This window comes from Malaclemys terrapin, chromosome 2, assembly GCF_027887155.1.
Source record: "Malaclemys terrapin pileata isolate rMalTer1 chromosome 2, rMalTer1.hap1, whole genome shotgun sequence".
NCBI classification, from domain to species: Eukaryota; Metazoa; Chordata; order Testudines; family Emydidae; genus Malaclemys; species Malaclemys terrapin.
In genome coordinates this window covers 223,086,436-223,111,438 of record NC_071506.1, presented here as the reverse complement: position 1 = coordinate 223,111,438, position 25,003 = coordinate 223,086,436, and the positions used below count along the sequence as shown (strand labels likewise).

Here is a 25,003-nt window from a genome sequence, read left to right as displayed (position 1 = left end):
CTCAGCGAGATGAGATTTCCATTGTCTGGATCTATGTGAAATGGATTTGCTGAGCCTTGGAATTACTTAAAAATCCTGCAGGATGTAGAGACACTTCATTTAGATTTTCTAAAACACCTGAACATGATCTTAATTGATACAGATCCAAGGAAATGAGCATCCAGTTACCTGAAGCACCTAGAAGGGGCTGGTGATTAAACAATCCCCAGACTGAGGATTTTCTGTTATACAAAAGCAACCACAAACGTTTTTCCTTATTCCTGAAAAGTGTGGACAGATCCTTTCAGGCCACAACTAGATTGTGTGTTTCTTCCTGCGTGAGCTTTTGATAAAGGAGAATCACAAACTGAATTTGTGGGAAAAAAAATCTGCTGGGATGAGTAAACAATATTTTGCCTTTCTAATTTAGAAAGCAAAGTCCTCCTCAAGAGCTACTCTTGGGAATTTAGAGATTTCATTTATATAGTTTCATCAGCTCCTAAAAACCCCCAATATTTGTATATGGTACAACTTGGGGCTTAGGGCTCCCACAATGGCCAGACTCCAGGTGCTCTATGTAATGTATCGGGGTGTGGATTTTTCCAGTGGAATAGGAGCAGCTGCACTCTTCTGTTGAGCAGGCAACTGTTTCAGGATTTGGGATTTAAAAAAGCTGGATCCAGCAAGTTCCAGGGGCTGGGGACATCTGTGTTGTGCAACGGCTTGGGTTTGCAACAGGAGCTGGAATTTTTCTTTAGACACTTAAATTTGTGAGGGGCAAGGAAGGGGGTAGATTTAACTGCCGGGCTCCAGGTAGTAGAACCGTGTGCGATCAGCGCTATTGGACCGGCATTCACCAGCTCCACCTAGTGAGATGGTGCAGTGTGGGGCTGAGTCATACCAGGAAATCTGGGGAACCAGGGCCAAAAGTGCGCTGGGGCTGGGGATTTTACTGTACTCCTGTTCCAAGCTGTGCCGAGGCCCGGATTCATCCCCCCCCCGGAGAAGCCAGGGGGCCTTGGGCTCTATGGGGATGGTGCAGCTCGGGGGCTGGGGACCAAAGATGCTCAGGATCAAGGTTTGACGATTTCCTTGGGGAGCGGGTCAGGGCTTCGCAGGCCTCTCACCTGAGCCCAGGGGCCGGAGCCGCCCAGGGACACCCACCCCCCGCCGCGCACCCGGGGCCGGGCCTGGCGGCGGCGGAGCAGGTGGGAGGGAGGGAGAGCCCCGCCCCCGCCTTCCCACGGCGCCGCCCGGCACCTCCCGCCGGCCGCGACCAGAGCGCAGAGCCGCGGAGGAGCAGCGCCCCGCGGGTCCCTGCGTCGCGGATCGCGGGGAGGTCGCGCCGGCAGGTCAGTGAACCAGGCTGGGGCGCGCCCTTGGCTTGTGTGGTCCTGCCCCCGCCTGCTGCCAGGGGGCTTGAGGGCAGAGTCCGACTCCCGCGCTCCCTGAGGGGGACCTCGGTGCTGCTCGGCGCCGGGCTCCGCCTCCCGTCCTCAGTCCCGTTCCGTGCTCCACGCCGAACTTCCCCGGGCGCGCAGGGGACTCCCTCGAGGGAAGGGTCGCGCCTGGGCTTTGCTGCCACCCCGTCTCCCAAACGGGTGGGCTGGGAACTCGCTGCCTGGCCAAATGCAACTGCTCGGTGTTTCCGTGCAATGCAGCCTGGGAAGCGCCTGGAGATGTGGGGCTGGATTCCAGAAGTGGAAAGTGCACTGGGTAGCGCCCCCCACCACCATCGCTTATCTGTATCTTAAACACCTGAGTGGCCAGGCCCTGCCTTCCGAACAGCCTATGCTCTTATTCACCGCCCTGTTGGTAACAGATATTTAAATGGCATCTTTGGCATGAAAATGATACACACTAGGTGTGACTGCTGAGTGCACTCGGGACTTTTCTTGCAGTTTCTAGCTGCTAGGTGAATCTACTCAACCTTCTTGTTTGTCCAGCATTTTTTAATTATTAGCTGTAGTGGTTATATAAATAATTATAACTCCCTTTCATAAAGATATAAAACAGCAAGGACTTCAATGGGGCCAAGATTTTGCCCAAGGTGCTTCAGTCCAAAGCCAACACAAACTGAAAACCGGGATGGTGGATGGCCGGTAGCGTAGCTGTAAATAAGAGGGGAGAGGGTATAGCCCTTTGAGATGTAGTGTCTTTCAGCAAGCAAGAGGTACAGTGTGGCTGGTTACAATGTGGATTTTGTGTTAGTTACAGATGTAGTTAGCATCAGTCTTTTTTTTAAAAATCTCTTTGAATCAGAATAACTTGTAAGAACTTATAAAGTTCCCCCTTTTCCTGTAGTTCTTACCCTGGGAATCTTGTTCAAATGCTATCTGACATAATTATTCTTGAATAATGTTAAGTTATATTAAGTGCATATAAACAGAGAAGTGTGTGTGTAAAACTATTGTCCTTAGTGATTTAGAATTATCCATGTTAGCATAGCATATCAGGAGAGTATATAGCTAAAGGATAAATTAAATTAGCTGGAGGGTTTTTTATACTTCAAATGTTGCACATTCATGAGAGTGTGAGATTATGTCACAGGCTGTAGGGGGGTTCGAGGAAATGTGTGGTTGTGTAGTTACAGTTAAGAACATCAGGAGTTCTAGGAATAGGAAAGAGGCATCCGGGCCAAGATGCCAGTCCTTTTTTGGTTTGTTATTGAAGACTGTATAGTTCTGGTTAAGTATTTTAGAATAGTAACAAAATCTTGCTAAAATTAAAACAATTTTCTGTATGGAAGTAAAAAGGGTAGTTAATTCAAAAGAAGAAAGGAACTTCAGATATATGGTAGGTGGTGGTCATTTCTACATGGAATAATCATGGAGCAGTCTTTACTTAGGGTCTAAAGTTTCCAAATGCTTCCAGTGATATAGAAATATTGCTTGAAATCATCTTCATCCATAAAATTGGTAAATATTACTGCGTATGTCATGTGATGTTTTTATTTAACTATCTATTAATATAACTGATCTTTTAACATCTAAGATGGCATGTTCTACAGACGTGTGTGTCTTTGTGTGTGTATATAGATGATGTGAAAAATTAAATGAAACAGGCTCATAAATCAAAAATGGAAGTTTAACTTTTTCTGTTAAATCAGAGTCTTTTGTCTTTTTAGTTTTATATAATTTCGTAACTTGAATAAAACAAGGAAATGCAGCTAGGTTATTACTATTAATTTAACATTATAAACATACAGCATAAGTTGTCTTTGGGCAAGTTTTGCTTTGCCATAACAGTACATGTAATACCTAGCTGCTGAAATATTTCAAAGACTGACTACTGCTTCCCTACAATATTCCAGGCATAGAAGTTCCTAAACTCAGCAGAACTTCTGTATGTGGTTCACTTGCATGGAAGGGCAAGCCACAGAGAAGCTATGCAGGGAGATTATGCAACTCTATTCTTTGATACCTCTCTGCGTTAGCTTGTGGGGGTGGAGGAGTTGTTGGGCATATGCCGGATGCTAGTGCAAGTCAAATACGTGGATTCACTGGCCTAAACATTGACATGAATGGAGTCCACAATGAGCATGGATGCTGCTGCAGTCCATGGCCTTTAATATATTTTGCATGATCTTGGGTGAGGAGGGAAGAGTCTGTTCTCCCTCCTCCCCCGCCCCCATCCTTTACCAGGTTCCCCTGGACAAGACTCTTTTACTTAAGCTTTGTACACGGGTTCAGAATTCCTCCCTAGGACAGAATTATTCTCATGTTTTGTTGTGCTATTGGTTGTTTTGCCTTAGATAATGATGACAAATTAAATATGGATTTGGCCCCAGTCCTGCAAGAAACTCTGTGTGGGTGGATCCTTATACTCACACAGAACTCCTTACAGGAATGTGGCCTAAGATATTACATGCAACCCATTGCCATGTTAGTGCAACACTGTTATTGATTATATGCTGTTTATATTACCTACAGGCTCCAATCAAGATTGAGACCCCATTGTGTTAGGCACTGAACAAACTCCTATGAAAACATGGTCCCTGTCCCAAACACCTTGCAATCTGGGTATGAGACTGTAATTAAAAAATCAAACACAGTTAAAGCTATTGTGCTTTTTACTGTCTGTTTTTAATTATTTCGGAAGTACACAGATGTTATGATAGAGGCTGTATACATTTTTAGATCAATAGAAATTTGGGCCTTAAACTTGCAAGCTACTTTATGTAGGCAGATTCTTACTGACTTTAGTGGAACTGTGCACAAGTGCAAGGGTCTGCTTAGGCTAAATTCAGTACAGGGTCAGTACAATAGGGTTTTTCATTCTGTGATCACACAATAGTGAAAAATGCAACATAATACTGAATTTGGCAAATAATACAGTCTAACAGCAAGGAACTCCATTTTTTTTTCTGTATTGCTTCTCCAATACGACAATGTAAATAAGCTGAATTTGTGTACTGATTTCTGAAACACGGGATGCACATCTGGTATGTCTCATTGTCTGTTACTGCATATATATTGTATTGTCATATAATGAAAGACCCCTGCTGGAATGTATCCTGATTTAAAGTTACTGCTAACTTTGAATTTTCTCACTCTTCTGCTAAAAAGGCTATGTTTGTTATTACAATACTTATTCTTTTTTTAATTTAAGATCTGCAGTTCTTTTTAAAGATTAAAGAGAGACAATATAAATAACTTATTTCAATAAGCACATAAGATCAGCATTTATCTGAATGTCTCATCCTAAAAAAGAAAAAAAAAATCACCTCTGGGCTGGGACTAAGCATAAGAATTTCGGCCTGACGGTAGATACTTTAGAAAGTCAAACTACTGAAAATAGGGGCTTAAACTGAAAAAATGATATCTTAACAATAACTATCTAATGAATAAGTGCATTCTAGCAAAAAAACTCAGGAGCTTGATGATGGTTGTGCAGACCACAGAAAGATATTGACGTGGTTAAATTCTGAATCCATTCCTGCATCAAACAGAATCAGGGATGTCTGCATTCAAAAGTAGTAGCACTACCTATCAAACTGCTTTGTATGCTGGTAGTAATTTGTTTGAGGCTTGAAAGTGAAATAATCTTGTCTACAAAAGATCTACGTGTTTCGTAGGCTCCTGTTTCCGTGGAGGTGTCTTCCCTGCAATTACCGACCAGGTCTACCTCTGCTTAGCTATTAAAACTAGATGAGAAAAGGCATTAAAACTAGCAGAACCTTGCTTTTTCTCCCTCTAACTTCCATAATTTATTGTTTCTGGATGAACTTGAACATCTGCTCTATTATTATGTGAGCATGTTAGACCATTAGTTTTAAAATGTCATAAATCACTGCACAGGTGAAAAGTTAGGGTATGTTACTGCTGCAGGAAATTTATTTTCTTCTTGCACAACAGAGCTCACAAAGTCCAAGCTCTTTAGAGAGTATAACAACTGAATATGACTTGTCATTTTTCAGTGATCAGTTTTGAATTAATCACTATGTTAACATGGCTATTATAGCAACACCTGCATTACTCTGTCATTACCTGTTTCTTACATTATTGGAAAATCAAAGGATTATGTTATTTGTAAATTGCATTACTATAAATTACTGTGAACATTTTCCTCTCTGGAAAATTAAGGAAGTCAGAAGTGGAAAATGGTTATACAGTTCTGAAACTCAGCTGGTCCTGATGAAACCTAAACAGGGCTTCCTAGTTTTTCATCCACAGGTGGTATTTGGTCAGGATAGTCCAATGGCTGTCAGAGTTCATAACAGTGATGACTGATGGTATAACCAGATCTGTTCCTGAAAACATTCAAAGTGCTTTGGTGAATGCTTAAATCAGTGAGAAAAGTATGTCCTATATATGCTCATAGTTTTCAAACGTTCATAACTTTAGGTTGTAACCAAGTGCCTTCAAATGGACTCATTCACTATTAGATACATGTCAGCTTGAAAACTTTAAAGCAGCCATTGGAAAACTATTATGTGAAACAACAAAAGAATTTTCATGTAATGTAGAAAACATTTTTCCCATGCTTTGATAACACAAAAAACAGTTGAATGTATTTTCTTCAAACTTTCCAAAAATATCCACCTCTGGGCTAGCACCAAACATGAGGAGCCTGATTCTCCATTGCTTGGCACATTATGTTGTGCATTGCTGTAATATTTACCCAGAACATCAGGGTTGGAAGGGACCTCAGGAGGTCATGTAGTCTAACCCGCTGCTCAAAGCAGGACCCAATCCCCAGATAGATTTTTGCCCCAAATCCCTAAATGGCCCCCTTCAAGGATTGAGCTCACAACCCTGGGTTTAGCAGGCCAATGCTCAACCCACTGAACTATCCCTCCCCCTCTCTTAGCTCTGTGCACAGTGGATGTAAAATGCTTTTGGATCAGCATGGTAGCACTTTGTACCCTCTCTGCATAGGGGTAAGTGCTGACATAAGGTGCAAGGCATGGAAAATCAACCCCAGAAATTTGCAAGATACAATTCTCTGAAATTTATAAGGAAATATAATAGCATTGGAAATATATATATATATATATAGTTTATCATGGAAATATAATTCCATGATAAACTCCTAGCTCAGTGTTGACACTGACACTTTGAATGATCAAGAAAGCTGCCATTGTGTCTGTTTTGCTACTTAAATATAATGAAATATGTATCATTTACACTCCTAGCAATTGCAAAGTCTTTCTGGTATGGTAAGTTAGGGAGAACTAGAATTACAATATATGCTTGGTTCCTATAGCTGTGTGAAAGCACACACTTCCTACTATGTTAATACAATGAATTAATTTACTGAGATAGTATCTGCTTAAATAGATCTATTTAATAAATTATAAGCATGATGATATGACTATTGAACCACTTGTTAACTGTATCACATTTTACCTTTGTTATAAAATCACAGACAGGACTGCAGCATATGGCACTAGATCATAATGTGTTTGGACCTTTGTTTCTTTGCTTACTACCTTGTTAAAAGGCACTGAAGATATGTTGCCTTCTTTACTAGCACAGTATTATGCAATGAAAAGTGTATATACTCTCTGACGTGCCTTGCTGTGTATAAAATAGTACTGGCTGCTGTTAGACTTTTTGCTCAAATCAGTTACACTTTTAAAATGCACTTGGGAAGACTGTTTTTCTTTTCTTCCCTGTATAAAATCTATGTGCCTGTTAAAGTCATCATGCAAATATACAAGAAATGGGCAAACCAATTACGATAAAATAGAGAATGGCCCAAACCTTTGTTAAGAACTCAGAGTAAAGCGAAACCAAACCTTGCTCTCAAGAAAGTTTTATGGTTCTAGCCAGGACTGGTAATGCTGAAATGCCACAAGAGAGGCTACGCTGAAAAGTGTTTCTCCCCTGGAAGTAACTGCCATAAATCTCATGACATTTTCAGCCCAATTTTGCTAACCCAAAGTTTGAATAGTTTTTATGAAATGCAATTGGATAAGCTTCCAAATATTTGGGTCAAGCCAAGCAACCAAATCTCCATAGGGTTACTTATCTCTGATCTTTTAAATAATAAAAAAAAAACCCACCCAATATGGTGGCAATATGCATACATTTATTAAATAATTTAGATTTTATAGCACCTTTTATCTACAAGTATTAACACACTTGCCCTACTGTAATGAACACATATATTGGAATCATCACTTCTTCCATCACTGGACTGCAGTCACTTTTGGGGGTGGAATGTAGCAACTGTTAAACAGTGTTCAGCCCAACAGTTTAAGAAAGGAAGTGAAGAATATTATATCCAGTTGACTCTGAGGTGGATGAATAGAATGTAATGACCTCTAATGGAATTGGCTCAGGAACCTAGTGCTAACACCCATACTCTTGCAAATAGACATGAGGATGAAATCCTAGCCCCATTGAAACCAATGGCAAAACTCCCATTGATTTCAATAGGGTCTGGATTTCACCTTAGGCTTTAATGTGACAAGTGGTCAGGCCCTCCATTGTACTCTAATTTAAAAGGCGGTACCCCAGCAACAGCCAGTATCCCCAACACAATGTTGAGGCATAAGATTAATATTGAATCAGAGAGAAGAGTGCTTCCCACTGATTGCCAGCACTACCTTCTGCAGCACCTTGAGTTTTGGGGTATGCCCTTAGCTGGAGAAACCTCAACCTGAGCTGTCATGCCTGCATTTCCAAGAGAAAAATAATAAATCATGATGAAATACTTTCAGATTTCAATCACAACTAGCTTGGAAGGGGGAAATGTAGAATGGGTTAGGCAGAGATTTAGTGAATCATCTTGCACCTTTGCTATTTAAGTTTACGACTAGTGCTACCTAGCTCAGCTGATATTTTAAAACATAGATTCACTGTCTTTGCCATGTATAGCACAGAATAAAGGCAAGATTGTGAATACTACCTTGCTCGTGGCTAAAAGACCAACTATTTAATTGGAGAGTGGAACTTTCTTCCATTGAAGGAACTGATTACTCAGCTTGCTGGGATTGTTCCTGTGGGAACAGTTCTGTGTAAGAAAAGGACCAAACAATCCAACTTTGCCAGAAACATGGTCCCCATTTCAATTTTTCCTGAGGTGAAGAACTGGAGAATAGCAACACTGCTGTTTCTGGAAAGACAGCAAGTCTTGAAAATGTGACTTGAGAGGGTGCATGCTGCAAATCAAAACAAAAGCAAAACACAACAATTTTGGATTAAAGGACTCAAGCCCTGCCCTTACTGAAACACCTGATTGATAGAAAAGTAGACAATGACCTTGAACTTCCATTAAGCCACTCTTTATTTGACGCAAGCCAATGATTGACTTTCCTAGTGATTATCATCAAAATTAATGTTATGTTTGTTTAGCTCTTAAATGATAAGATGTCTCTCTCTGAGTGGTTGACTTAGTCCAAATGTTATTCAAAGGAAACTCCATGTGTGGGTTCTTTCCTTCTACAAATGAATGCATTCACTGCTTTATGTCAGACGGAGGCACTTTAATGTGTGGTTCTCATCACTGTAATCTTAATGCACTTCTTCATGGTGAATTTAATTATAATTTTTTTCCGTTTCTAGTTTAGAGCTAGAGGGCCAAATTCTGTTCTTCTGCACTAGTGCAAATCCATTGAAGTCAGTAGACTTGACTCACAGCCATGGTCATAGGGTGTGTAAATGGCAGCAGCTTTCTGCACCAACAGAGAAAGCTGTGACTCAAAATGGAGTTGAGAAGTGGATGAGAAGTTGGATATGAGTTAGCCGTGTGCCATTCTTGCAAAGAAGGTCAACGGCATATTGGGCTGTATTAGTAGGAGCATTGCAAGCAGATCGAGGGAAGTGATTATTCCCCTCTATTCGGCACTGGTGAGGCCACATCTGGAATACTGTGTCCAGTTTTGGGGGCCCCCACTATAGAAAGGATGTGAACAAATTGGAGAGTCCAGCAGAGGGCAGTGAAAATGATCGGGGGCTGGAGCACATGACTTATGAGGCGAGGCTGAGGGAACTGGGCTTATTTAGTCTGCAGAAAAGAAGAGTGAGAGGGGATTTGATAGCAGCCTTCGACTACTTGAAGGGGGGTTCCAAAGAGGATGGAGCTCGGCTGTTCTCAGTGGTGGCAGATGACAGAACAAGGAGCAGTGGTCTCAAGTTGCAGTGTGGGAGGTCTGGGCTGGATATTAGGAAACCCTATTTCACTAGGAGGGTGGTGAAGCACTGGACTGGGTTAGCTAGGGAGGTGGTGGAATCTCCATCCTTAGAGGTTTTTAAGTCCTGGCTTGACAAAGCCCTGGCTGGGATGATTTAGTTGGGGTTGGTCCTGCTTTGAGCAGGGGATTGGACTACATGACTTCCTGAGGTCTCTTCTAACCCTAATCTTCTATGATTCTATGAGTCATGCCCAGGGGAGAGTAGCTGGCATTTGCAATGTCATCTTGGAATGGGGCTCCAGCAGGGAAGGTCTGCTTTGATTTGCAACCTGGGCTCCACTGGAAACCTGCTGGAGAAGTATGGAGTCAGATCATCCTCTAGGTCAGGGTTTCTCAAACTTCATTGCACCGCGACCCTCTTCTGACAACAAAAATTACTACAAGACCCCAGGAAGGGGGACCGAAGTCTGAGTCCCCCTGCCCTAGAGGCCGCTGAAGCTTGAGGGCTTCAGCCCTGCGCGGTGGGGCTTGAACTTGGGCTTCAGCCCCGGGCCCAGCAAATTTAATGACAGCCCTGGTGACCCCATTAAAACGGGGTTGCGACCCACTTTGGGGTCCCGACCCACAGTTTGAGAACTGCTGCTCTAGGTGCCAATATTATATACCTTCCCGGGTCAGTGCTGCCCTCTTCTGTGGCAGTGTTGCCTGGTTGTTAGCTTCCTGGTGGAATGGGAGTTGCAGTAGATTTTCCACTGCCGAGGGCCCCACACCAGATTCTATGCTGGCAGAAACCCATGCAGCCCTTGGGTGGATCAAGCCCAGAGGAAATATTCCATATGTAAGTTGGTGAAATTTGGTCAGGACAGCTTGCTTAATTACATAAAAGTATTTTCTACCAAGGCACTGATCCTGCAAGCAAAAGTCTAATTGATTTCAATAGGAATTTTGCAGGGATACCAGCAGGAGGAACAGGCTCTGTTTTTCTGTACATTCTATTAAGAAAGAATGGGCCATAGTCTGCTGTCAGTTACAATCGTGTAATTCCAGAGTACCAGTAATTTTAACTGAGAGCAGAATTTACCGCAGTAATTCTAAATAGTCTAAAAGAATTGTACATTTAAAAATTAAATTGGCATCTTTACACACTTAATGAAAGGCAAGACTTTTATTTGTCAGACTGTGAATAAAGATGTGGAGCTCTTAATATGTATATTAGAAAGGGTACATCAGTCTGTGGCACTTTGAATTTCTGTTGAGCTGCATATTACTATTAAACTCTTAGGACCTTCTTTGTACCACTCCATTTAGTCTCTATGGAAGGGGTTCTCAAACTGGGGGTCGAAGACTCCTCAGGGAGTTGCAAGGTTATTACATGGGGGGTCGCGAGCTGTCAGCCTCCACCCCAAATCCTGCTTTACCTCCAGCATTTATAATGGTGTTAAATATATAAAAAAGTGTTTAGAATTGATAAGGGGGGGGGTAACACTCAGAGGGTTGCTATATGAAAGGGGTCACCAGTAAAAAAGTTTGAGAGCCACTGCTCTAAGGACTCTAATACCTGCATACCTGCAGAGACTGGTTCCTATTTTATGTTCAGGGTAATCTCTTACAGAGAGGAGAGAGTCTGTGTGCTCTTTACTTTTGTTCTTGCTTATTTCAATTTTAAAAAGTCATTCAGACCAAAAGTGTCAGTTTGCTCTTTGTGTATGAAGAAACATAACATCTGGTGCTTAAAAATTACACGGTTTGGCTTCTGTTGGAATTAAAATTCCAAATGACTAATTCTGAACATAGAAGCCTATTCCAAAGTGTTTCCAATTGTGGTTTAAGTATAGCAGAAAAATTAATCTTGCTATGTAATGTATATACACTTTTCCTGGTTTTGTCTATTTTACTTGTGTGTGTCTATTGTGTTGTCTTTGTAACATTTGTGGTGCACCTGTACCAGCAATTTCAGCTGTTCTTTAGTGTTTGACAGGAGCAAGTGGTGGACACAATGAATCATATTGTCTGTTCTTCAGACCACGAAAGATGCTTTATAAGGCAGATTCTCCAATGTATCTTTATTTTTATAATTCTTGTACTTTCCCCATGATCTAAACATTTTGATTTGACTGAATATTTTAAAGAGTAGAACTCAGGGCAATATTTTTAAATTATAGTTAAATATTATTTCTGCTATCTAAAACTGATTTTGAAAACTAGGAGCACAGTTAATGGTTTGCCTTTTTTCTTCTTCTGTTAATCAACAAATTATATGTACATATCACCCATCATGCCTTTGTGTGGACTTGCAGAGTAACTGACACACTTCCCAAGCTGCCCTGGCCCCTGAAAATATCAATTACAAAACATTTTTTTTTTTAAAAATTGCACAGAAATTGACTTGTGTAACCCAGTCAAAGTGCATGGATGCTGTACAACTATTCCTCCGTAATACAGTCAGACTGAATGAAGAGATCTGACTTTTCATACTGTCTTCATTGTTATACCATAGTGACGGTGCAGTATGAAAATCTGATGGCTGTAGCAGTAGAACTCTACTTCTGAAAAGGGAATTGTGTGCTGCATAAGCGAAGGCATTTTACCTTGGCGCAAGGAGGTAATAGTTCCTCTTTGTACATCTGGTGCAATTGCATCTGAAATGTTCCAGGCATCCCATTACCAGAAAGATATTAACAAACTGGATAGATTTCAAAAATGTTCAAAGACTGGTGGACTGACTTATGATGAAAGATGAAAACAGCTAAACAAATATATCTAGGCTAAATTATGTGTGCCTGTGGGGTCATAATTCTACAAATATGTGACAGGTGCAGATGCCAAGGAGGTTAAATAATTCTATTTAGCCTGGTACAAGAAGGTATAACTAGGAGCAATGGGATCAAATTAAGAAAGGCAAAAATTAGACTGAATATCAGAAAACCTTCCTAACAGTGAGCGCTATTAGATTATGAAAGAGTTTCCCAAGGGATGTAATACAAGCCTTGTTATTTGGGACACTTAAAATTAGACTGCACAAAGTACTAAGAAATGTACAACCTTGCTTTGGCAGGGAGATGAACTAGAAAACCTAGTAGCTCTTTTCAGTCTCTAAATTCTGTGACTTCAGGGTCTGATCCTGCACCATGAAAGTCAATCAAAGTTTTGCCACCGACTTCAGCCTTACTGGGATTGAGCCATCTCTGCCCGTACTAACTATGGCCACGCTGCTTCTCCCTTTCTCCCCTTGTCCTCACAAACTGCCAACCTGTTACCTCAAATGCTAAAAGTCTCACCCCTTTTGTTCTTTATTCCCAGGGAAAGCTCAGCCCTCTCCAACTCCAATTAAGAAAACCTAATTGTCACATACTCTATAAAACTGCCTTCCCTAGTCCTCTCCGGCACTCCCAGATTGAGTAACAATATTGGCAATGGGGGCAGGGAGACATAACTCTAGTACATTTACCTTTTAAATAACTTTGAAAGGGAAAAATAAATCGTTTGAGGAAAAGAGATGGATGGACGGGGGGAAGAGGGAGAGTTGTACAAATATACAATGAGCGTTTTTTAAAATGCTGTAGTGAGAGCAGAAGCAGCAGAGGGTTAGAGGGTGGGGAGAAAGAGTGAGAGAGAGAGCACATTATTGATGATGCCTTGAAGGGCTTCCCTCTTAACTTTGTGTTAACAATCTACTAGGTACATTTCCTTTTTAGATTCAGATTCAGAGTTTATTTAACCTGCACTATGGGTATCCGTTACCAAGTAGTATCCTCCAGTTATTATCTGAAGACACAATCTTTGTTTTAACCGATAGTGGGGCATGGGTGGGAAGTTGAGTGCAGTGTAATCTTTAACCAAGGAATCAAGCTAGCAAAAGTGTAAGTGAAAGTATAAAAGATTTTATTGCTTCGTACCAAGAGAACCTGGTGTACTAACCACACATCAATGACATAAGTAGAGAAGAGGTTCACTTACTGACACACAACAATCCTATTCACCAACATTTGCAGATCATGCAGTAATGGACCTCTATCTTAAGAGCCTGATTTTCACTATAGGACTTCATCTCTGCTTCCACTGGAGTGTGCACACCTTTTTGTATGTACCCATTTCCCTAGCACTAACCCAGCTGTGTGCAAATAACAAAGCCTCCACCTTTGCAGTCCAGTTGGGCAAATTGAAATTTTACGTGGAAAACCCATCGCCTCTGCCCAGACCTGTCAGAACTTGTCTGCTGCACATGCTAGTCATTGTGCTGGAGACAGGTGAGCATCAGTGGACATGAAGGGGGCTGAAGAGGTGATGTCAGCTAGGGATTCTGAGCCTGAAGGGAGAGGCTGGAAAGGGTGCTGAGTGTGGGGCTGAAGAGCTTTTTAAAGGTCAAGCCTGGAAATAATGAACTCTGATTTACATTTCCTTCTCCTACCTGTCAGCCCCTCTGGGGTATGCTTTACCCCCCTGCCATGCATGTGTTCTGTAGCCAAAAAAAAAAAAGGGGGGGGGGGTTTCCACTCAGAATATTTTTCCAAACCCAATTCATATTGAAAATTAAAGTCCAGTGTTGCAGAGTAGAAAATAATGAAACAGAAACACTATCAGTAGATAAGACTCATGGCCCTTATGGGCATGCTTTTGAATGGCTTGATTGAGGAAAGGAGACATTACTATAGTAATGACTTTTTGTATCTGAGAATAAGGGGGGTGGGATAGTAGAGGTGCTGCTTTCTCTAGACAACTAGCTGAGATATGATAAAAGAGATTGTAACTAACCACACTGCAGAGTGTCACTGGGTGCTGTGGCCCACCGGTCCCCATTGGCAGTGTGCTCTGTGTCCCATGAGCTGGGAGGTAAATGATGCAGATGCTCTAGATTCTAGCCCTTGGTTTGTCTCCAATAATCATTTGCCCACTCCTAGCTTTAAAAGAAAAAGGTACTTCGCTAGGTCTGGCAGAAAGAAAATGTGCTGATATTCTAGGCATATCCTTAAACAGGTATCATAAAAGAGAATAACTTGACTCCTAGGGCAGTCCAGTAGGAGGGGTATAAGGCTACTCTGGCCTTGTATGTGGGCTAACAGACAATTCAGCGCAGGCCTGTAGACCCACTGGCCAGAGATCAGTCCTGTCCTCTCTGGTCTCACTGGGGACCTCTCCAGATTGTTCTCTGTGTCTCACCTGCTACTTTTAGGCTGTTCATCCCATACTCTGCTGTTGCGGGCCTCCTGCCACCAACGATCTGCTTCCAGGCTTAGCTTTCAGCTTTTGGGGCCTGACCTTCTCTTCCCAGCCAGCTGGGCTGCCAGCACTTGCCTGCTGTTCATACCTATAACCCAATGGCTCTCTCCCTGGTTGCCCAGGCTCTGTGTGTCACCTCTTTGTCCACTTCACTTAGCATCATGGAGCCCTCTGCTGGCTGGATGCTGAAATGAGTCTCTACTGTTACTAGTATGATCTGTGGACAATGTTTTTCTTCCAGCTCATGCTGGAAGGGATGGACTCGGAGGTGCCACTACTGAGTCAGCATGGTCACTACAATACTGAAAAAAGACATTGTTTAATCTAAAACCATCTTGCCGATTTAAAAAAAAAAAAAATCATTGGCTGGGTCCTCTGGTCCTGATGCTGAAGCTTTGTCCCATTTCGCATTGATTCACTCATGGTATTTATTGCTTTTCTTTAGTAACATAAACTTGGGCATTGTAATGTCTACTGTTTTGCCAGCTAGAAGGCATAATAACAGATGAATTGCTAATACTGTGAGTTTAAATATCCGACAGCAGAGCTTTTAGTATTGTCCTAATACTAAAGGTAATGTGATGCCAAACTGAATAATTTGGTCTTTCCTTGGATGCCTCAATGACCCATGAACCATTCAGTGCCAACTGGCAAGGGGGTTACAGGAATGTCCGGATCCCGGTATGTACATTCTGGTTCACGAAAGAATGTCAGGTGAAGTCTTAAATGAAAGCCAGGTCACATTGGTCATTAATATAATTGTAAAATGTATGTATAGATGCTATGTAAGGAGTTATATAGGTATATTGGAAATATGTTCTAAAGTCTGTATCAGGGCAGAGATAACAAACAGGTTTTCTGTCAGGCAAAAGATATTTCTTCACCTGTCTCTGTTTGCATGTAAATTAAGCATTGTAAGCTAACACAATGGAAGCTCCATTTACATATGAAGTCAATGCAGGGAGGATGTGAAATAAACAGGGAGGCAGCACACCAGAGAATAAGCCATGTTGAGGGGGGTGGGGGGAAAGGATGTCTGGCTATCATGAGTCTGGGTATTTTGGGGGAATATAAGGAAAAGGCAAGGAAAACACCCCTTTATCCTGCACCTAGGAAGTAATTGAGCAGTGCAACTACATTCATGAAAATGGGATCACAACCAGCCTTGGTTGAAATTCTGCTAAGGACCTTTGAGGTGAGATAAACCTCTGTAGACAGAAGGTTAGTCTGATAGGTGTAGTCTCTAGAAAGCATGTTATGATTTTCTTTTATATGTAACCTTTTGATTCCATTATCCTTATTCACTATCTCTTGACTCTTTGATAGTAAACTTATTGTTGTTTTCACTGTAAATATCTCTCAATGCTGTGGTACTATATAAGGAGCTGATCCTGAGATGAATCATATAGGCTGGTTTGTACGATGTTCCCTTGGTGATAGCTGGCCTGGTGTTTCTGTGAGTGTTCAGTGGAGAAGGGGCTGGATGCTACAGGGCAATGCTTCCAAGGGGGTTGGGGACTGAGGTGCACCTATTAAACTGAAAAGCAAAGGAAGGGCTAGCATTCCCACAGGAGAGTGCTTGAGTTGATAACGGGCTAGTAGAGTCAAGGAGCTGACACCCACATAAGCACAAACAAGTTTCCTTCATGCTGGAGCCAGGATGGTAACAAGTTGGCTCTCAGTCATGGGCACCCTGAGAACCATCATAGCCATCACTCAACTAAATCCAACTAGGAATTTTAGGACACACCAATCCATTCTTCTTAGCAAATGATAGGAAAAATCTGGCACTAGTTCACTGATGCTCATGAAATACAACTATGGAGAGCGCCCTACTTAAAAAATACCTAGACTCATGAACCAGAGTCAATCACCCAAACCGATAATACTAAACTTGACCTGTATAACATCTTCAAATTCTGTATTTATTTTAAATCTCAGCAATCTACCTCAGAGTTAAATTACTAAAAATAATGTATTTTAAAATTATTTCCCCAATCTTTGCAGTCCTCCAGAATCTGCAGTTCTCTATTTGTAAATAATTACCCTCATCCTTTTATTGGAAAATCAAAAATCCTTTTTTTCCCCCTTGATTTTGTATATTACTAAAAATTTTGGAAAATAAATTGAAAATTAAAAAATGACAGTGATGCTATACATATCTGACTAATACCTGAAATTTCTGGTGCTTGGAGTGCTGTTCTTTGGAAGTAGTAATTCACTTAATGAAACTCTATTCTGGAAAATTGTTTCTTTGTTTATTATTCAGTCATGTCTTTTTTTTTTTTTTTTGTATTGGACCCAATCCAAAAAATCCTTACAAAGTTCTTTATCTAGCTATAGAAATACAAAACTCTCCTTAAAATGGAGTTTCATCTGAATAAGGGCTTCAAGATTTGGCTTATTGTAATTTGTTCTTTTTAGCATAATTGCATTTCAAGTTATGAGCTGGATTAATCTAATAGCTGAAGTTGGACAGGTTGGCATCGGTACATTTAGAATTTATGGAAGCTGTCCAGCTATGTGAACTGGCTCTTTAGACGAACGTTATCTTCAGATATCTGTAATGAGGGCTGTTCATACTGTAGTACTAGAGGCTATAGGGTACAAAAGTCTTCAGTCTGCTGAGAGCTAGCGATTTGGCTGGGACTGTTCTGTTTGCGGTATGTAAGGACATTTTTCCCCCCCTCAGGATTTAGAGTTCAGCTGGAATCTTTCATAACGGAGTGAAGCTAGAAACTTGACAGATGCCTGTGCCGCCACCGCCTCCTCCCCCTCCGCCACCACCTCTCCCAGCTTCTGGAGGACCACCCCCACCACCTCCACCATTGCGATCTTCATTACCTCTGGTAAGATCTGCTTTTCATTTTGATTAGTGTAGCAAGGTAAATGTTTTCTGATTATTTTTCAGATTTATTTCAGATTATTGTGATAATAGCAGGGGCAAAGAACATAAGAATGGCCATACTGGGTCAGACCAAAGGTCTATCCAGCCCAGTATCCTGTCTACCGACAGTGGCGAATGCCAGGTGTCCCAGAGGGAGTGAACCTAACAGGTAATGATCAAGTGATTTCTCTCCTGCCATCCATCTCCATCCTCTGACAAACAGAGGCTAGAGACACCATTCTTTATCCATCCTGACTAATAGCCATTAATGGATTTAACCTCCATGAATTTATCTAGTTCTCTTTTAAACCCTGTTATAGTCCTAGCCTTCACAACCTCCTCAGGCAAGGAGTTCCACAGATTGACTGTGTGCTGTGTGAAGAACTTCCTTTTATTTGTTTTAAACCTGCTGCCTATTAATTTTATTTGGTGGCCCCTAGTTCTTATATTATGGGAACAAGTATATAACTTTTCCTTATTCGCTTTCTCCACACCACTCATGATTTTATGTACCTCTATCATATCCCCCCTTAGTCTCCTCTTTTCCAAGCTGAAAAGTCCTAGCCTCTTTAATCTCTCCTCATATGGGGCCCGTTCCAAACCCCTAATCATTTTAGTTGCCCTTTTCTGAACTTTTTTTAATGCCAGTATATCGTTTTTTTGAGATGAGGAGACCACATCTGTATGCAGTATTCAAGATGTGGGCGTACCATGGATTTATATAAGGGCAATAAGATATTCTCCATCTTATTCTCTATGCCTGCAATGTATTTTGGATCACGTGTTTGGAACAAAAACCTAGGCCAGAGGTGTGCATGTGTGTGTGCACATGTATGCGCACGCAAATTTAGCACTCATAAGTACTTCCCAAAACACAGAGAGCTTGATTTTAGTTTGAAAATGTGCACGTGGGAAGTGTTGATTTCTTCTTTCATTTCTAATAGCTTTTTTAAGGATTGTAGTGTTTTATCCTTAGCTGTTTTCCTTCCTGGGGATCCACCACATGATGCTTTTATCATGTTCACAGGTACAGCTACTGTATGTAACAGATCACCTGGTTGCATGTCACCAACCAGTGCATGTGCCCTTGCAGCGAGCGGCTGATGCCCTGGCTGGAATTCCAGGTTCTTATTGTACTTTGGTTATGCTGATCCTTGGGAATGCTTCTTCAGGCCCTTTTTTATGTGTTGCAATCACTTGTTTATTGGGTGTTTCAGCCTTGAAGTTATGACTGTAGAGAAAATAATGAATAGCCATAGTCAAGGCCAAGCATCTCTGATTTCCTCGCACACTTTCTCTGCCATGGCTCTACTCCTTGCAGCACGCATTAGTTTTCTATCTCTGTAGAAATAAGTGTCCAACTCTTTCAAAAATAGAGCTTGATTTCTTTTATGCTGATATAAATACATACTTCAGACCCTTGAACTTCTCTTTCCTGCTCTGACATCCATGCCCATTTTGTGAAGGAGTCTATCAGTTTTATTTGATTATGTTCCAACTTTGTCCTCTCCTAGGGAGAAATTACCTTGCACCTTCTTTAATTGCCATTCCACGTTTTAAGGTGTTCACAAACTGAACCGTCCCACAAAACTATCAAAAACATGTAAGGTGGTGAAGGGGGAAGGAAAGAGAATAGTGCTTGGGCTGAAAACATACAGGTGGAGGAATTCTGGTTTCTCTGGTTTAATTTTGATTTTCAGGCATATTGACTAGAGTTTTCCTGATGTTTGTCTCACAAATCCGGTGATACACCTAAATAGGTGGCCTGATTTTCAGAGCAGCTTAACGCCCGCAACTGCTATGGAAGTCAATAGAAGCTGCAGGTGCTGTTCTCTTAACATTAGCCACCTATATTTAGGCACCTAACTTTAGGCATCCAGTTTGAACATTTTGGCCGTGATATACAAAGGGACAGGTCCTCAGCTATGACCCAAGTGTGGGAGTCCCAAGTGTAGGAAGTGTGCATATGTGTGCAAAAGTGGCTTAAAGCTCAACATTGCACTCCCAGATCCTGTTACAGCCAGTTTCCCAGCACAGAGTTAGTGCTGTCGTCAGGCTAGTCTACCTTACACCAGCTATAAATGGCCCCAGTGGCTGAGAACCCAGCCAAAGACCAGCATAACAAAGGGCTGTCCTGGCCGTGCCACTTTTTCCTGGTATACCATCAGCAGGAAGGGGTTGTGGGATAAGAGCCTCTAGATCAGTTCCATGTAAGTTCATTCCTGCACTGGGATGATCCTCTGACTGGTTATACTGGTTTTAGGGCCAGTTTATGCTGGTGGCACAGGGGAAAGTGGCCACATCACACTTTAGAATCTGGCCAAAACATCAACCACTTCAGTTACGAGATCACCAGTCTAGACCAGTTGGAGGCAACTCTGTGGCAGGTGTTTTCCTTAGGGACTAGATGGCACCTTAACGACCCAACATTCTCAGCAATCTACCTCAGAGTTATTCCTCTCTAGATCTAAACATGTTCTCTGGCAGACTGGTAACTGGCCTAATTCTTCTTTGGTGTAAATATCTCTCTCTCCCTCCCCCACTTCCTGTGTTAGTTGCAAATCCCTTCTGGAAGACTGTGTAGCAGAAGCCCAACTAAATGTGTTGCTACTGTTTTCTGAGTAGGTCTGGTTACACATGGCACTATATCTGTTGGGGAAAAATGGAAATATCTCAGACATAAGGAGCTTTTAGAATATGCAGCAGCTGGCTTCAGACAGTTCATACTCTGCCTCCAAAGGGGTACGTTTTACCCTGAATTTTGCTCTCCCTCTATTGCCAGAGAATGCTGACATCTTCCCATCATTTCATTTTAATGAATTACAAAATGTATTTCTAATTTATAAAGCATACTCAGTACATTACCCTGTCAGCTGGAATTTGGAAAATCTTCCAGCACAAGTGCATAATTTAAAGGGAGTAAATGGATCCTGCATAAAGAATTATTAGGACAATTCTGCCAAATGTTATTCTCGCATAACAGTGAAAGGAATCTTCTCTGCTAAAGTTGAATCAGAGGGACGACCATCTTTAAGAGGCCCTCAGTGTCCAGTTAGTTCTACAGAAGCAAAATGCTGACATAGGTCAAAGCCCTATTACAACTGTGGATCTGGCCAAAGGGAATCCATAACAAGTAGCTACAGACCCTAGATTCTTTTGCTAGGAAGATATTGTCTAGAATTTGGCATCTGTATCTTACAGCTGCTAAAACTGCCCAGCTGTTGCTACAGCTGCTGAATTTCCTGCTGGAGAATGGAAATATAAAAATGAATATAATATAAAAATACCATTGAAACAAGCTTTGCCTTGTCAGTGCACACAGTTGAGTCTACACACACACACATGTAAGTAAAGGGGTAATTTTTATACCGATTTAGTTAAACCAGCACAAATTTTGTATGTGGAAAGACATAAGCCCAGTTTAAACTGATACAAGAGTCTCCACACACAAGTGTTGCATCAATTTAATTAAACTGATTTAAGTTAAACTGGTGCAGCTTCTGTGTGTAGACAAGCCACAAGGGCTACATTTAGTATTTAAATACCCTGCATTTTCAAGCATGCAATTATATGGGCTATGAAATTATATTATTTTTAAGAGTCCTGGATACTCATACATGGACCTCTGCAGTTTTCATCTTTGCTGTCACTAAGGGGAGCTTGTCAGCTTGGCCTTCAGAATAAGGGGAAAAGCCGTGTGATGGATATTTTATGAAAAAAATTATCCTGAAAGATCTCGTATCTTGTGTGGGAGCTTATCTTGGTATTTTATCTAGAAGATAGAACAGCTTTTATTTGGTGATCACATAACACTTATGAAATGTTGTTATGCAGGTGTGATCTGGCATCTGGCTTTGCTGCTAGTTAATTCAGGTGAACCTGCAGAGAGTGAGGCCTTGCGCTTACACAGATCAGATGACATTTGTTAAAGAAGAACCAGTCAATTACTTCCCACTTTGTTTTTGTCATTGTGACAGAACGAAGTAGCTGATTCAGGCCAGGCGAAGTCTAACAAAGGGAAAAGAAGGATGCTGAAAAATTAAGGGGGCAAAGAGTTGAGGCTGGTAGAGTAGAAGAGTGTTGATGTAAGGAGAGTGGGGACAAGATGAGATTGAACACAAGGAAAGAGAGTAAGAACAGAGAGGAGGACTGAGATGGAACTAAGTTTTAAGAAAAAAATGTAAGGAAAACAGCTGAAACAGAGCAGGATTGTTGGGTTCAGTTTGGTGGAGCGTCTCATTTCTACTTTCCCGCAGTCTCCTTTCTTTTTTTCTGTCTCCCTTTGGCTTTGCCATTGATGGATTGAGTTGTGGCCCTTCAGTTTGTGTCTGCCAGGCTTTTTGACCCTTGTGCCACACCTGCCTTATTATGTTCTTATTTGTGTGACATGGTCAAGAAGTACTTGCATATGCAACGTGGTTAGAATAATCATGGATCAAGATCACACTGCACCAATTTTATTAAATGTCACCAATACTTTGGAGTATATAGGGTTACCCTGGCCACTTGAGATGTTAAGAACTTCCACTCCCCAGGGTAAGTGAAATAGTTCTTACATTACCTACTTGCCTGCATATTTTATCAAGATCTCATCTAAAAGTCTGGATCCCTTGTTAAGCCACAATCCTCAGTGATGTTGCATCTTTTCCTTTCTCCAAACCCCAAACTGCTGTTTGCTCTTGAGTCCTTTGCAATTTTAATGCCTTTCTTGAGTCAGAAGAAAATTAGTTTGGTTTATACTGGTTTTTAAATCTCTTGAGCTTGGAGATATTCTGATATGAATGCTTTAATTATAAAACTGTGTTCTACTTATTTCATAACTGACCTGCTTTTTTTTTTCCATTTCCTTGTAATTCTATCATACAAGCAGTCACAAAAAATGTTGAAATGATACAAAGATGGAATTCAAGGCATGTTAGGAACCACCTGTGCCCAACAGCTGAAAAACTCCTGGCTGCTTGAGCATGTAATAAAACAAGGCTTTCAAATGAATTTTGAGGGAACATGGGGGGGGGAGGTATACATGCAGCAACAGGTGTAGGTGCTACTTGTTAGATATTTATGTGGCATGATAGGAGGCTGATACAAAATGTAAATATAACTAATGGGAGTAATTGAGCATCACTTTGTGTGCCTGCCTTCAGAGGTCATAGATAAAACGGGAGTTGTAGGAAGAAAAAAAAATGATGGGGCATAGGTTCAGGCAGTGGCTTATAGAGTCTTAAATCTGGGTCCTCCTGATGGAAAGGGGACAATTGAGGAGTTTGTCCTCATAGTCCAGTAAAACTGAAGGAGTTTTTCACTTAAACTTTCTAATCTTTCTGTTTTCCTCAGCTCTTTTTTTTTTTTTTTTGAAGTGTACGTATTTTTTTATTTGGTAGGGGAATGGGTTTCTATAACAGCCCATGATAATGTTAAAAACAGGCACTGGTCTGGAACTAGAAGGATTACAAAGATGTCATTGCTGAAGCTCACAAGAGAAGAATGAGAGTAGATGTTTTGTTTCGATAACCTGCTATTTGTTTTAAAGTGCAGTAATCGGTTTACTGATCTCCTGCATGTGTCTACAAGCATTCATTTCTGATGTATTCAATCAACCTCTATTGGCATGTTATAGACAACATCTGTGGCACCTTATAGACTAACAGAAGTATTGGAGCATAAGCTTTCAGGGTGAATACCCACTTCAAAAGCTTATGCTCCAATACTTCTGTTAGTCTATAAGGTGCCACAGGCCTCCTTGTCGCTTTTTACAGTTCCAGACTAACACGGCTACCCCTCTGATACTATTAAAATGTTGATATTTTAGGAAGTGTATTGTATATATTAGACCCTCACAGTAGATGTTTGTTTAATAATTCAGACATTTCTGAAGTTTAAGAAAATATTTCTGCCTCTCTTCAGAATTATTTTGTTCTTTATAATGAAGGGTCAGGGCAGAAATGAACCAAAAAGACACAATGGCTCAAATAATTAAAACCAATAGAATTACACCAGGAGTATTTGGCCCATTGTTATTTTAAAACCAAAGGTGAAAAATGTTCTTGCTTCAGGAAAGCATTTAGTTAGTACAATGTAAAACCTGAAATAACGCTAAATGTAAATTATCACATGGATTAATTATAACTGTTCCTGAATTCTTATTTAATGAAATAGAGTTAAGGGAAAATTACAATAGCTGCTGAACATATGGCAATCTACTGATTTCTTCAATTGGCTATTGTACCTAACTTTCTACTCTTGCATTAAAAACCTCAGAGGAACAATTCCTCTCTATATAACAGTGTGATAAATGCATAATTTACACAGAGATAGAATTTCCAACGTTAGGGAAAACATCAGATGATCTCTGCAGTGGGGGACTTTTTCCTTCTTCTCTTTCACACAGTTGCTATGTTTTGTCAGAGAAAACCTTGTAAGCCTGCTTAAGAAAATTGGAAAACTACAGTGTTATCTCTGAAGTTGCGTAGGAGTTGTTTTGCCGTTATGACATTTTTGTACTGCTAATGTTCAGAAATGGAAATAATACATGTAGAACAACTTGGTTGAATAGCATGGGAATTTACTGCCTCATGCATTTTGGATATATCTTTGAATACTTTTAAGTCAGGTACATGATTCATGTAACTTCTGAATATTTCTTAGTGTTCTTCTATTAGTTCAGTTAAGAGGTTCTCCCAGATGTAGAGGTGAAAGGTCACAATACTTTTGAGCAATGTCAGATCTTGGCTGTGTTTCAAATAGACTTTGACTTCTGTCTTTCTCCTAACTGCTAGAAGGAGTGATCTAATGCCATCTTTGGTTAGAAATCTCTTTTCAGGTGGTTGTATTTTTTTTTTTTTTTTTTTTTTTTTTTTTTTTTTTTTAATTCTGTAGCAGCTAGAATTGGCTGCAGTAAGGCTCTCAGATATAAAGAAAATAAGGAGAAAAAATGACTCTCCTTCCAGGTTAAGAGGTGATCTTAGAGGCAGTAAATGCTGCTGCTCATCTGAATGCAGAGGTTCTTTATGAAGTCATGCAGTCACTTTCTACCCAATTTTGAGGAGAATGCAGATCCCGCAGAATAGCAAGATAAGGAACTTGGGGTGCAAGTCAAATCTGGATCTCTCACAAGGCAGTGCAGCGTGTTATCAGTAGGCAGTCCTGATTCTATTGCAGCCTTTAACTTCCTAGTCTGTAGGCCTTGAACTACCAGTCAGTTTTTACCCCCAAAGTATCTATTTTGCTCCATATTTTTCTTAAGCCTTTAAACAGGCTCCAGAATCGTAAGATTTCCCAAATACTGCAGTATTTGGGCATATGTAAAAATAGGTTTCTTATATTAAATGCAGCTTGAA

The 25,003-nt window shown here is 40.9% G+C and overlaps 1 protein-coding gene across 1 annotated transcript in view; it reads left to right on the top strand.

Moving 5' to 3' along the window:
- The first annotated feature begins 832 nt into the window (after nucleotides 1-832).
- WIPF3 (WAS/WASL interacting protein family member 3) overlaps nucleotides 833-25,003 on the top strand; it is a 54,056-nt gene continuing 29,885 nt past the window's right edge. Inside the window, exons 1-2 of the mRNA XM_054020052.1 lie at nucleotides 833-1,057; nucleotides 17,472-17,628. Coding sequence (XP_053876027.1) covers nucleotides 17,527-17,628 — 102 coding nt within the window. The 5' untranslated portion in view covers nucleotides 833-1,057; nucleotides 17,472-17,526. The remainder of the gene's footprint in view (nucleotides 1,058-17,471; nucleotides 17,629-25,003) is intronic.